The sequence below is a fragment of the Limanda limanda genome, chromosome 6 (genome assembly GCF_963576545.1).
Source record: "Limanda limanda chromosome 6, fLimLim1.1, whole genome shotgun sequence".
Taxonomy (NCBI): Eukaryota; Metazoa; Chordata; class Actinopteri; order Pleuronectiformes; family Pleuronectidae; genus Limanda; species Limanda limanda.
Window position 1 is genome coordinate 16,732,797 of NC_083641.1, and position 15,245 is coordinate 16,748,041.

Sequence of the window (15,245 nt, forward strand, 5' to 3'; positions counted from 1 at the left end):
GACATGCAGTAACATCAATTGGCTTAAAATATGAAATCTCCTAATTGAACATCTGTATAGAAACGACATGACATTCAGAAAAGGGACACACAAATCGCATCTTGTCTTACAGGTTCTAAACATACAATTAACTTTGGGGATGAACAAATACTCTTAGACGGGAACATTAAGAGAATGAGAGTTTAATGTACACAGACCATAAGCTTCACCCTCCTATACAGGGAAACCAAATGGTATTTCTTGTGGTTTTATAATCCTTAGCTTCTAATTAAACCTCCACAGTCGAGGATGTGAGTCTGTGCATCTGACTCACGTCATTAACCAGCTCTGTGTGTGAAGGTGGCAAAGGGAAACCGTTTTCTGACCCACGCCATGAATCAAGAGACAGTGAATCAAATGATTAATAAGTCATTCTATAGGCATCCATGGGGGCAGAAAGACATGAACACACATACACTTTACACAAACACGCACACAGTTTTATAGACACACACCAATGCACACATGCCTGCACAAGTTCACCAAATTAAAAAGCCACATAATTTGACTCACAGCAAACATGCCGCTTGTCCTTTTGCTACTTCAATTTTCTCTCTTTATGATAGCTGGCAGTATGTGAGTGTCTACATTACATGCACACATGTATATGTATTCATACATATATATTTTCGCTCGCTCACAGTTTATCTTTTTTTCCGAGAAATTAGCATCAGTGTCAAGGCGTTTATCCCTGCCATGAGTAGTCAGAATAGAACTGTGCTGCTAACTGCAAGGAAATTATGGTCCGAAGGTCACTGGGTCGAGTGAAGTCAATTTTTTCATCTTGACATTGATTTTCGCTGATCAATAGGACTTATTGAACCTTGGAACGATTAGAGCCGTAATGAATTGGACCGGAGGTATTCTTGACATGTTTGCTGGTTACTACCTGAAGAAAAGATGCAGACAGACATGGAGAAAGAAAACATGGCAGTAGACAGTAAAACCAGAACCAAAACCTGCATGTGTACACACATTAGACTTTATATGAAGATGGACAATGAGTCCACACTTCCTCCCACAGTCCAGAGATGGAGCTCAGATACCAGATATGAAAGCCACCATGTTGTGCATTTGGAGTCTGCACATGGGTGATTGGGGGTGGAGCTGACCCTAACCCTATGTGTTCGACCAATAGTGAGTCAGTCTCACCCGTCATTCATGACATTTCAGCACTTTTTTGGAAAAAGGTTGCAATAGAACATTTCGTTAGTTTGACTTTTTATGATGTCTCGTCCACTAACATGGAGGAGTCGCTCAGCACACACACCCACTATAACAATCAACACCTTCCAGCTGCAGGTTGAGTTACTAAAGTACTTTACTTTTAGGTCCTAAGGAATTTACATTATTGGGATTGTAGAAATCTGAGTTACCTCAGGTGCACAAAAAGCAAACCAGTTATATGTGCTATGTGGATTTATATGCAACAGATTAACTGTGAGAGAATATCTGGCGTCTTGTCATTTTCTACCTTCAAAAAGCAGCAGCCAGTTTAGTGATGCATGCAGGAGCAATATACTACACACGTACACAGCAGGTGTTTGAAAGGTGGGGGTGGGACTTTTCTGGGCAGGTAGTTCTCCCTCTGTGATATTTTCATCTAACAGCGGCCACTGATCCGTCACTAATCCACACGCACACATACGCAGGTACACAAGTACACACGCACACATACACACACATAAAACATTAGCTTAAAATACACACAATTCAGCATGAATACCCAGGAACATATACAGAAACACGGAAGGGTTTGTGGTAAACCAGGCAGAGAAAGTAATAGAGTTTCTCCTTGTTGTGGTAAGTGAAGCGGTGTTTCCATGGATTAAGTGATGCCATGGCGGCTCTTTGGTTTGTGGGTTTTGGAAAGTGGAAATGTGTCGTATCGAAAATCCATTCTCACACTTCTTGTCATGGCTGTTTATTTGTTTTTTGGGGAGCAGACACATGCTGTGGTGTATTGATGTTGGATATCTCCTTTGCCTATGTGCTATTAAAACCTTAACCGCGACCCTAACCCTAATTGCAACCTAATCCTGATTGCAACCCTAACCCTAGCCTACACTTACAAAGGTCGTAGACAGGACCAATCAAACGGCCGTGCCCTCATTAGTGGGGGTAGAGCCTACTCCCAAGTCTCTACGACATTCACCAAAAAACTTAGACCAAAATATCTCCACAGAGATTTTCACAGTTTGGGATTTTTCCCTTCCGAAGGTCGTAGAGCTCGGGGATGGTACCAATCGATCGGGCATACCCTTACTAAAAAAATTATTATAATAATCCTTTCAATTTCAATAGGGCCCTTGGGCCCTATTAAAGCTAGTTGAATCAATCTTAGTAATACAATTGGGACATACGTGTGGACAAATTACAGGAAATTCCATAATGGGTGTGTTTTCAGTTACTTGAACATGTCACTACAGCAAATGTTGTGTTAATGCTGTATACAAAACAATAAAACAGACATAAATACACCTTTTGATTCCCGTGGCTTTCAAGAAATCATAGCTCCTTTTGTGTTTCTACGACACACCGGTCTGCCATCTGTTTTGGTTCGCTTCTGTTTGACCAAAGTATTGTACAACCACACAGACACATATCTCTGCACAAGGGGGGGACAGTGTGTGCAAGATGGAGGGAAAAAGAGGACAATAGGCCTGAGTGACAGACGGGTTTAAGCGGTGCCTAAACTTTAATGCTTTCTCCATGTTTTTCTCTGACTCAACACACCGACAGGCCTAACGCCCAAATGAACGAACACACACACACAAACTCGTTTTTCACCCGCTGTGTCACTTACTTGTTTCCCCCATCTCATATTCACTGTCTCTCAGCAGTTCAAAGATGTCCACCTCCAACTTGCCAGTGGTGGAGCGGTTTGAGTTCCTGTTGATGTTGTCCTTGGCCAGCGTGATGGCTAAACGCTCTCCTCTGCTGCACTCCATAGGGTCATCAAGGATGGCAGCTGCGGAGGGGGAAAGGGAAAAGAGCGATGGTTTGTGATGGTGAGAGTAGACACGAAACGATAAATAAGTATCTGCAGTCCACAGACAGGCTATTTTTTTTCGAGCCAGGACTTCCCACATGGCCAATGATCATTCAATCCGAGAACCTGCTAAGACAGCTCATGTATTTAAAGTTTTTTAGATACAAAATAAAAGTTCACTGCACTGAAAGTTGTTCCCAAGGTATATGGATTTATTAGCACCAATACTTGGTTGACATTTTGTGCACACTGCTCTCCATTAATCTAAAGTGCCGACAAAGGCACAGTGTTGTTTTTTAATAAAACCAGACTTTGGAACCAGCTTTTAGTGCCTGGAATCTACTTTTCCTCTAAAAGGGTGAGTGCTATTTAATGTAAATATTGTATCTGTACAATAAAACCCTGAAAGCTTTAAAGTTTTAAAATCTTGGTTGGATTTTCAAGAACACGACAAAGAATAAAAGAATCACAGTAAATTGTTTAAGGCAGAAAAGGCATGAAAAGGAAATGTGCTGGCTGTTTGGTTTTCATAAAGGCACAGTAGAAACTTAATACTCCAGTCACTGTTGAAGATTTTCAGAGATGCTACACTATTAAAAAATTGTAATTAGTTTCCACAGGAGCATCAAATAATGATGAGACTACATGTTCTACCAAGAATTAATTCATACTCTTTCTGTATCGGATATGTATTAGAACAACTGATGTCTGTCCTGTAAATGGCAAAGCTCAGCCACTTAAAAATAAAACTAAATATGTCATTTCATATTTAATGCAGGAAAGGGTAGTTTGATATCAGCATAATAACTGAAGGGGATTGGTATTAAGAAGGGTGTTAGTCATTCCTTATCTCACGATGACTATTGAGCGGTAAATTCTGAGCAAGTACAGCAACAATAAAAGACAATAAAAGACATTTAGAAAGCAGGTTCAACATTATAACATGTACACGATAGCCACCTTGTTTCTCAAACAATTACACAGTGTAAATGGATTCTATTTAATATAATAATTGACATGAATAAAAATATGTCATTCTATGACCTTCAACAGCAGATGTCACTTTGTCAGTACGGCTGAAAAAATATACTCAATAAATATAATATACACCTCAAAACTAATGCAGTGTAAGAAATTGTTCCTTTATGAAGGTTATGAACTGATTTAAATGAGGTAAACAAAGTAACATGAATACTTTTCAAAATGACACAATGCCGTTCAACAAAAATAAATTACAGTTCAATCAACACCTCTTCAACAAAAATACTGATTATTATGACCTTTGTGGAGGTATAATTGTTGCTATTAACCCTTTGATACACAACATGGGTCAAAAGTGACCCGATGGAGTTTTAATTGTAAATATCTTTGCAATAAATTTATTTCATCATTCAGAATCCCAGGAATTCCTCAATTAACTTGTTTTTGATCATTACACATTCTTATTTTTATTTTGCCTTATTTACTTTTTTAATAAAAAACATTTTTGTATCACTACCCCTCTAAGGCACAACATGGGTCAAAAATGACCCGTATTCATTTCACATGTTATTTCATGCATGGCTGTGCTTCTTTGCTATATATTTTAAAATCTATTTATTTAATCATTTAATATAACAAAGTACTAATTAAAATATCTTGTTTAAGAAGCACAGCCATGCATGAAATAACATGTGAAATGAATACGGGTCATTTTTGACCCATGGAAGGGCAGTGATACAAAAAATGTTTTTTATTAAAAAAGTAGAAAAGGACAAATGAAAATAAGAATTTGTGATGATCAAAAACAAGTTAATTGAGGAATTCCTGAAATTCTGAATGATGAAATAAATTTATTGCAAAGATATTTACAATTTAAACTCCATCGGGTCATTTTTGACCCATGTGTGTAAACTTGATTTAAAAATACAAAAACTATTTTAGTTCATAAATTATGAAAGATAAAATGAAAATAATGATTTGTGGTAATCAAAAACAAGATATTTAATGAATACTTTGAATATTAAATGATGAAATAATTCGATTTCCAAAAATATAGCAAAGAAACACTCAGCCGTGCATGAAATAACATTGTAAGTCAATACGGGTCATTTCTGACCCATGTTGTGCCTTAGAGGGGGTTTGCATAGCTTGTGTATCAAAGGGTTAAAGACTGCTGAATAAGACTGAATTTGTGTAAGCTAGATGGTCCAAATCAAAAAATCACTAAAAATAGATTTGTCCATGTCCTATTAAGTAACATGGAGAAGGCTCGGTTTGAGAACCTTACTACAGCCAGCCACCAGGGGGCAATCAAGGCACTGTGTTGAACCCTAAACTGCATCAAGGCTCAGCTTAGCAACAAGAAAATCAATTAATTAAACATATCACATATAACCAGCTAATCATGCTTCAGCCTGAATACATCAGCAGGCTGCATGGAGATCCAGTATTTATACAAGCAAAATCCAAGTGCTAAAAATCAAACTATAATTTACCTCGTGCGTCTACACCCAAGCTGGAAAAGGAAAATTATAACATGAGCAACAGGTGGCTGAAAGCTGGCTTTGAAATGACTGTAATTATGTTGGGTTAGCACAGCTTCTAAAAGTTAAATAGATTATATTCAAAGCTCTAGTAGAGACGGGGGATAAAAGTAATCAACCCGGAAAAGTGGGAAATTAATAAGGCGTTAAAAAAAAAAAAAGAACTCAGTACAACTTGGCTGCAGAGGTAAATCTACTGTAGACTATCCATCAAAAGGAGGGAAAAAAGGCGTCGGGATGAGTGTCGTAGCCCCGAGCCTAATCATAACCGAATTGGATGTGCAGAGCTGCACACAGAGCTGGAACATGTTTGTAGTGACCTTTTCTTTGCTGATCACACAGTTGAATAAACAACGACTTCATTTGACTTGCAAAGATGAGACGTATCCGCTCATCTGATGTCATCGCGGGGCTGAGTCACAACAGGCTGATATCCACGACCAGTAAACATGCTCCACTCAGAAGCAAAGAGTAGCAGTGAAAGGTCGTCCGAGGTTTGACTCAACTCTACAACTTAATATGATCAGTGGTATAATACCTGAGCAGTGTAATAAAATCTAAGGCACACGATCAATTAACATTTTATTCAAAGGGGGGACATGTCTGTGCAGTGAACTGGAGTTACACTTTATGTGCCGTGTTAAAAGTGAAGGTAAGCAGGCGTTTAAAAGACTGTTCTTTATGGCTTTATTGGGTAGAATAGTCAGTCATCTTACATCTAACTAGCATAATGGCCTCAACATTCACTACAGTCATCTTTAAGAATGGTCTTCAACGAATCAAAACCCAGAATCATAAATATTCATCACTCAGCTCTCAGGACGTCTGTCTGTCTGTCTGGTGATTGTACACTTCAGATCAATTTGAAAAGAATGACTTAAACATGACTTCTTGACAAGATCATGAATAAAGTTCTCATTCTTACATCCCAACATAGCCGTGTTACATCACCGGACTTTAAAGCTGCTACGATTGATATGAATAATGGAGCGAACGGCTACATGTATGTGAAAGGGGTCGATCGTGGTGTCCCTCAGCTCTCTGGAGCACTTAGGTGTCTTTCAGCTCCTTGTTTTGGTTTCATGGCTAAATAACTTGACTGTTTCAGTTCACGCTCACTGTTCTTATCAGCAGTCTAATCTCCACTATTCGTTTTTCTGTCTCTTTTTTTGGTTCAAGACCAAAAGCAGAGCTGAAAGGAAATTAATTAGTTCTCAACTTAAGGATCACACCTCAAAACCAATTACTGCTTTTTTAACTAGGTTATTTAAACAATAACCCAATTGTCAAATTCCCTGCAAACATTTGTGCCATAAAAACTTTTAAAAAGGAGATAATATTAATGTTTAATTCAGTTTGTTGCCCACAAGTGGCCCAAAAAAAAAATCTGTTCAATAAATAAAAAAATCTAATAATAAAAAGATAATATGGCATAGCAACAAGGAGATAAACAGAGGTCAGATGAACAGTTTTCAGTTGGTCAAGTTGTTGCACATAGTTAATATTCACCAGTAATAACTACAACCACTGAGAGGATCTGGTATTTCAGGGGTGAGACGGTGCAAAACATCTCCAGTGAATTTGGTGCATGATTAGCACAAGGCATGTATAAATTCTGATATTATTACTATAAAATTCTGTCTGTACTGTTTTACTTTTGGCCTCACTCTCGACTGGTTTCATGACTCTTATGTTTGCATGTTGTTTTTCTTCTCTTTACCACAATGTGTTATAGTCTATTTCTGACATTTATATCATCTGTGACAACTTTCTTTAACAAGACAACATTGTGTAAATAAATTCTTTCCTTAAGGCCTCAAAAAAAGAAAGAACATCAATATATGCAGCGAAGTTAAATACCTTATTCCGGAGTTCAAATCTAGCCACACAGATATGACCGTACCTACAGCCGTGAAATAAACTTATTTCTGAAATGTCTCGGTCTCACCGGACATTGACTGTTGGGAGTGGTCAATACATGACAGCAGGCAAACAAGCAGTGCTGTTTCTACGCAGGTAAAACATGAGCTCGGCCTTGATCCATTGGAACAAATCAATGAGTAGCCTGGAGGTATACTGAGGCTCAGTGGAAAGTAAGTAAAAAGGGAGAATTCCTGTCAAATAAAGCCACGGAAGGGACAGAGAGGTGATCTCAGGAGGTCTTTGAGCATTTCTTACAGAGGTGTACCTTTTGTAAACCTGCTAACCCCCGGCTTACTTTCATCATAACACCCGCAGAACAATAAAAAGCAGCAGCACCATAACCGTATAAACTCTGTAAACCTTGTCATTCTCAATAATAGTCCTGTCTGTAAGATTGAGAGGCCTTAGTACATTGAGCAATGCCATTTTGTCACCTTTGTTCACAACACGAGCAACAACTATGCATCTCTTGTTGCACACACACACAAACACATACACACACACACACACACACACACACAAGGTGCAATTAAGAGTTTCTGTCACTGGAATTTAGAATCTTGAATTATCCATCCCGAACATGAGATTTAAAGCAAAAACTTTCCTCACCCCAGTTTTCTGTCCCTTGCTCTGCTTATTCGTTCTATATAGACAAACACAGGCGACTGCAGCTCTGTGAAGAGTTTTTAATGGAGCTGAATAACTGCTGCTAAATGGAAACCACAATCAAGACATATTGGACCTCAACCTCTGTCACAAGTCAAGCAATTTCAAATCAGTACCAGAGCCTTTGTAGTACTAAATAGGAAGTTTCAAAACAAGCGGGCATTGCTTTAGGAGCCGCGGATGGTAACGTCAGCATTCAGAAGTCTGACGTGTCCCTGGAAAATTGGAACCAATTGTAAAAAAACGGATTAAGCCTTTGAAAGATCTACTGGCTTCTCTATTAACTCAATGGCTGAATCACCCTTCCCCTCCGACCATGTGTTGAATTCAGATCAAATGAACTCGCTCCTTTCCTACTGTATGGAGTAATTAATGGTAAAGGGCTCTGCAACCTGCAGGCTTTGATCGGGAGTAGGGGGCAGGAGTTCAGAGAGACCCGGCCCTTGATCAAATAAATGCGTTTAGAGAATATAAAAACTGCATATTGTAACATGGCTGTCGTTTGAATTGAAAATCAATGGATCTTAGCTTCACATTTAGAGAGGAGCCACTATCAGCTCCCAGGCTCCACTTATGCTTTAAATGTTCCCAATCACTGAGCGAGGGTCAGGGGATGCATTCACGCCGGGGAAGGGTCTAACTGTGCAATCAAATTATGCAGCCATGGTTAAGATTAGTGTTACCTTGGCAAAGATAAAAAAGGGTCAAGTCTGATTTAATTAATCAGGGCCTTTCCGCACCAGTGACCGTGGTGAATGTGTGTGTGTACTGGTGGTGGATCCTTCGGCTGAGACGTCTACAGTGTGTTCACCACCTCTCTGTCCATTTTGATCCTTCCTGTTGCCACTTGTGTTGCATTGAGAAGGATCTTGCAGAGAAGTCGGATTCAGATCGTTGAGGACTTTGCGGTGCACAAGAGTCACCTTCAGGCGTGTGCAACAAATTAAACTGATAGTTTTAACCTCACTGTACAAACTCACTAACGATGTACCGCTTTAGCTAAATTTGACTTGGGCAGCCACTGCCACAGTGTTCACCCCTTTTATACTGATGGCACTATGCTAACTAACAAAAACATCTCAACTTAATTCAGCCTCAACAGGATGATGAAAAAGGTTAAAGGTTTTACTGGGATTTACATCTCCCTGTTTCAACCTGTTTCAAGTCAGACAAAAAAAACAGTGTTCTTACAGCGCACACTGTGGATTTTTGGCAAACGTTAAGACTGAGCATATGTTTTATTAAAGACATCAGCCACTTGTTCTTCTCTTTTATAAGGTGGAAAAAGACTCCCACGTTTCCATTTGTGAGTCTTTTTGCCAGGGTCCTGCTCTCAAATAGAATTTGCCATTGCTATTTTACAGTTTTTGCTGTTTAAATATTAATTGAATGGGTGATTACAACTGCACTTCTGAAATGAAGTACCATACATCTACAGAAACATGTCGCCCTTGAAATCATTTTTCAAAGATGGAGCAACGCTTTTACCAATAAACCAATAAACACAAGCCCCTGACGCACTCAGCGGCTTTGAGCCATTTAAACACCCTGTTAGTTACCTCCTTGAAGATCATCCTCTTCTTTGTGTAACGTGAATATATGTAGAGAGGACAAATAATTCCAAGGTTAGCTTACTAAAAAATGTAAGTAAAAAAAATGCAATCTTTACGTGGCAATTTGAAGGCTAATACTCTGCTTTGCTAACTGATCACCTGCAGTCCTCTCTTTTAAGTGGGTTTCATATCGGGGCTTTAGATTTTTCATTGCAAACATTTCGTCTCCTTCACATTCTGACATCGACTCCTGCTTCAGCAACTTAATTGGAGGTCTGCTTGTTTTGTAGGAGCTGCAGATTAGTCCAGGCTATCATGTGTTCAGGAGGGATCAGATCAGGCCCAGCACAGAAACCGAGCTGCGTACTAATGCAGGTTTGAAAAGGGTTTAATGACAGCTTCGTCTCAGCAGCCACTCCGGGCCAGGCCGTGCACCGCAATGCCTTTCGAGCACACGGAATAACAAAGCAGTTAATTAGCTAATCAAACTCTGCTTTGGGACACTGACTCATATCTTTAGCTCTCTCTTTATCACTGTCACCGCCGTCCTTTATTGCTTTAAGACACTCACTCTAAATATAGCTTTGACATACTTTATGCATGAATTGCTGGAAACCTTACACATCTATTCGATCGGATTTAACCAGAAACCATGTACTCAACCCAAGTGTGTAAATCACTCCCAGGTTTATATGAGACGTAGGGAACAGTAAAAGTGAAGGTCGAGGACCTCACGATTTGAAAATGCAACAGGCCGCCCCCTTTTCAACACCGCCCCCCTTTCAGCACCCCCATTCAGCTGCCTTTTACTTAAATGGGTTTGTGCACTTCGCCCTTTTTTTAAAAAGTGAGGCCAAAGGTACCGATGAGGGTGACTGAAAATGAAGGCAGTCATTTTTTTAATTTTCCACCAATGGCACCGATTTAATGTCAAGGTTGTGCCAGGAGATTCTACTTCATATTGTCCCTTTTATTTTTAACTAAAAGGTCGCTCTCTTCACTTTTATCAGAGCGGGTTGTAAATGCAGACACACACACACACACACACACTCTCTTGAAGTTTGCTTCTAAAAATCACTAAATTTGAAATGTGCTCCTCCAGAACCATCATGTTCTTCATTTCAGATATAATTTATGGAGCTTGATTCATGTTGCAATTTGTTTTCTTACCCATTTAAATAACACTTAAATCATCTGGTATTTTACACATGATTGCTTTTTCTCATTTCTATGACGATTTGTTTGACATTCATTAGCTGCTGCCATCAGAGTCTTTTCAGTTTGTGAGTATGTACCTGCGTGCGCCTCAACACCCCGGCCCTTGTGCCTGCGGACAGATGAAAATGCTGCGTCTCGTGCTTGTCTAATAGCTGTTTTATGCACTTGAAGCGGCACGACTGCGAACTATACCACAGCCAATCTGTCTGCTTGTCTGACTGCATGGCGAATGGAATTGCTAGCTCCACACTTTAATCAATCTCATCCACAAGCCCTGTGGTGCCGTGCACTACCAAAAGGAAGCGGAGGTGCTATCTTACATAATTAGAAAAATCTCGCTCACGGAAGACCTGGCAACAAGAGACTGATTTCCTGGTGTCGTATAATATAATTATAGCCCACATAATGTGAACGAGTGGACTGATGTGTTGAGTCTCATTAATCCAAGGCTGAGTGCCATAAAAAAAAGTTTGACAGTCATTTCAATTAATGCATAGTTAGGCAGCGGCTCTTACACTTTCTGTTGCCACCGGGGGCCAGTGGGGAAATGGATGGAACCATAAATGTAGATATCAATGTAATGAAGTTAATAATTATGATGATTTGGTGTTGAAATCACTATTTTGTGTTTAAAGGGAACCCTTTGAGTCCCTGTGGGTCTGTGAATCAAATCATAATTACGCACTGCCTCCGATTTCGAACTTCCTTTTACAAAGGATGCATGACAAAGGGCTGAATGACAACATTGATATAAAGAGACAATAATTACCAAGCTGTAATGTCAGACTTCTGGTTTCTCACAGCATTTCCCATCAGACCACTCTTTGCCACGTTGGGTGAGACAATGAGGACATCAGGGGAAAGAAGCTTCTGATGTTGCCCTCACAGTAGCCAAGTCAAATAATTATCATATGATCAAACGCCAACATGAGCATCCTGGTAATAGTGACTGATACAAAATTACAGTAAATGAATTTCTTTAATACCTGAAACTGATCAAACTGTAAAGTGAACTGCGACAAAAAAAGCAAAGCTTGAATACTCATTTATCCATTGTCTACTTATATTTGACTCTATGAAAAGATGGACAATGCATCTCGACTTCCTGCCACTATCCAGTAATGAAGTAAAAACATCCAAATTCATTTAGCAAATTTTGCAGCCAGAGTCTGTGCTGTAGTGATCAGGTGTTGGAGCTGCGCTAGTGAGACACACATGCTCGACTAATCATAAGTCAGTCTCAGCTGTCAATCATGACCTTTCCTCCCAGTTTTATAGTATCAGATAACAAATTAAAACCTAACTTAACTGAAAATGTTTAACTTGTGTGATAAGAACTATCCAAGACAGTTGTCGCCAACCCGTTGATCGTGATCTACTGGTCGATCTCTCAATCCTTCACTGTCGAACCAAGAACTCTCTAAACGCTCAGGCTGCTGTTGCGCCGCAGATCAGCTGTGTGTCGGTTGTCTGTTGTTCACACATGAATGTATTCAGAAAGTGAAATGTTAGAGTGCTTTTACTTTGAAATGGGTTCAGGAAGTGTTGTAAATACGTTTGTGTCATACACAGAGAAATAGATCTTTCACCTGAGTTTTAATGTTTTTCTGATGAATGTATGTCACAAACACAACTGGTTGCAACACTTGCTGTATGCAGCCTTTAACAGATATCTAAAACCATCTTAGAAGAGGGGTTTATGAACTGTACTGCAGCCAGCCACCAGGTGGCAATTGAGACAAAAACCAAGGTTATGTTCCTGAAAAAGAGGGAGGGACGGGTGTGGATAAGAGATTGATGAGTGATGAGTGCTGTCTCAGATCATTGCTGATTGTATGTTATATGCTAGAGGTACTGTGTCATGTATTCTCCTGTGGGCACTCTGCCTGTCGTCGTGCATGTTTCAATGGATGTTGTGTAAGCAGGGTGTGTTTTTTATAAAGTATATATTTATAATCTGAGTTTTGACAGGAGGCTTATTTCACTCAGGGGAATAATGAGCAGAGTGTCTCATCCAGCATGACTGTGAGACTCAGCTCATTGGGAATGGTGTTTTTACCCAGTGTGTGTATTTGCATTCTATGCATGTGTCTTGGGAATAATTGCTTATATAATGCTTCTCTAATTTCTGCCCCACTTCAACTTATTACCTGGCATCAGTGCAGAGCCGTACAGCTTTTAAACAAAGGCTAGCCAAGTGCAAACACACAACTCGCTGATGCAGTACCACAGGGGCTTCAGGAGCTGCAGAATCTGCTGAGGTTTATCCACAAACACTCAAGAGCAGCAGTTGTAACTTTTTACAGCTTCTCTTGCACAACACAACATTTGACTGCAATTCCAATTAAATCCAACATCACATAACAAATTAAGTCAATATACAGCTACAAACAAGTCGATTGGAAAGCAATGATGATACACTTTACGAGCAAAAAGATGCAAAGAAGCTGTGTTTGGATACTAACAGCTTAGGGAAAAAAGGGAATATTTGGCAAAAATTATATCTGGCACAATCACATAGTGACTGCAGATGGTGGATATGCTGCAGATGTTGACCTGAAGCACTAAAGATCCAATGGATGCACACAGAGAAAATGTCCTGCCTGCTATTGTTTATACATTAGCACAGAGAGTGGAGCCGGTGGCCGTACGATGACATTAGATAAACTGAAAGCACAGAAGTTGTTTGCAGAAGGGTTCCACCTGTGGGACCTTGCCAGCGTGTGCATGATTATCCACGAGTCACATAATGGACTTGGGGTGGAGAACATTTCACAAGAGAGCTAAGATTGCAGAAAATGGATGTGGCACAATGAGAAAATGATGTTAAATAACCACAGAAAATAAGCAAAGTGAATGACAGGCTCTGTTGGCCCATGACTTTATCCTCCTGTGTGTATACTGAGCAGCCATTTGCTCAATTGCGCTCCCACTGGGTCTGGGAAGTTTGCAAGCGACTGATCAGTGTCAAGCAGCTTCTACTTCTCTTTGTCTTGAATCAGCTGAGCGATGGCCGACGCTTGAAATTCTTACGTCTTCATGCCGACTAATGGCCACCCACACTGGTCTCTGTTGGCAAACATTTCAACTAAAGAATGGGTGATTTCTGACAGCATGGTGATAATGAATGAGCTCTGGTTGTCATGGGGAGACAGCAGGGAGCATGATTCATTGGACCCAGAACACATGGGCACCGGCTCATCTCCAGCAGTACAGACATTCTGCTCGTACCAGAAGTCTGGAGTTCATGAACTCAAGTGTGTCTTTTAGCAGCTTCTGGCAGAGGGAAGAACATTTGTAACTTCAGCACATTCTGTTGTTTTGAAGCGAGAACAAAGACCGACACTTTCCACCTTTCAAGTCATTCAGTACAAATTAAAGGTTTATTAAATTAGATAGACTTCCAGTACTTTCCATGTTTACTGACTGCCGGGGGACAGTGCACTTTAAGCAAAACACTCTACTGCCTTACTTGGCATTCAGACAGCACTGCATCGAATATATGCAAGGAGTTTAGTTGGTGGGGGCAAATGCGGATGTGGGTACCAATGAGACAATGATATACGAGTGCGTAATGAAAGAGTTCTGCAGCTAATAAGATGGCAAAACACTGCAGTTCATAATCAAATGGGCACAATATTCATAATTCTGGAAAAGGCTCAAAGTGGTAGATGTTTTACTTTCTTTTGCAACAATTACCAGGGAAATAGAAGATGTATTCCCTCCCTATTAGAAAGTGATCTGGGAGAAATGTGCTTTTTGCATATATTTGAGTGGCCATTGCAGAGCTCAGCCACATGACAGAGCACTTTGTCAGAACAGAAAAAAAAAGCTTTCTTTTGCTAGACAACCCTGCATCACCACTGTGCCAAGGCAGTACCATCATTGAAATTAATGAGGGCTCTAGATTTTTCATCTGATGTCAGTGTGGACATGGTTTTACAGCTCAGGATGCACTTTTACCTTAAAACTCTGTAACAGATACCAAACGGTGAAGGGAAGGCCCTTTAAACTCATGATGAGCTGATGATCTGAATTGTTAGGCTACTACAATGTCAGAGGAGCGGGTCCCCGGTTCAACTCCCTGAGTTCCCTTTTATCGATTGTCATTCCCCGACTTTCTCTCCCATATGTTTCCCTCTTTTTTTCCACGGTACGATGTCTAATAATAACGGTTGAAACGCAAAACACAAGAAAAGCATACAGTACTTGCAGCCCGCCCACAACACCTGACTACCCACGACAGAGAGCTTTGGAAGCCAACCGATCATAAGTGGCTTGACAGCTCTGTCACTGCCACGGGCGTGACACTCCAATTTTATTCAGGAA

General features: G+C 40.1%; 1 protein-coding gene across 1 annotated transcript in view; it reads right to left on the reverse strand.

Annotated features, from left to right (window-relative positions):
- Positions 1-15,245, reverse strand: part of grik4 (glutamate receptor, ionotropic, kainate 4) — a 154,274-nt gene that overhangs the window by 120,341 nt on the left and 18,688 nt on the right. Inside the window, exon 2 of the mRNA XM_061073199.1 lies at positions 2,846-3,010. Within this exon, the coding sequence (XP_060929182.1) occupies positions 2,846-3,010 (165 nt within the window). The remainder of the gene's footprint in view (positions 1-2,845; positions 3,011-15,245) is intronic.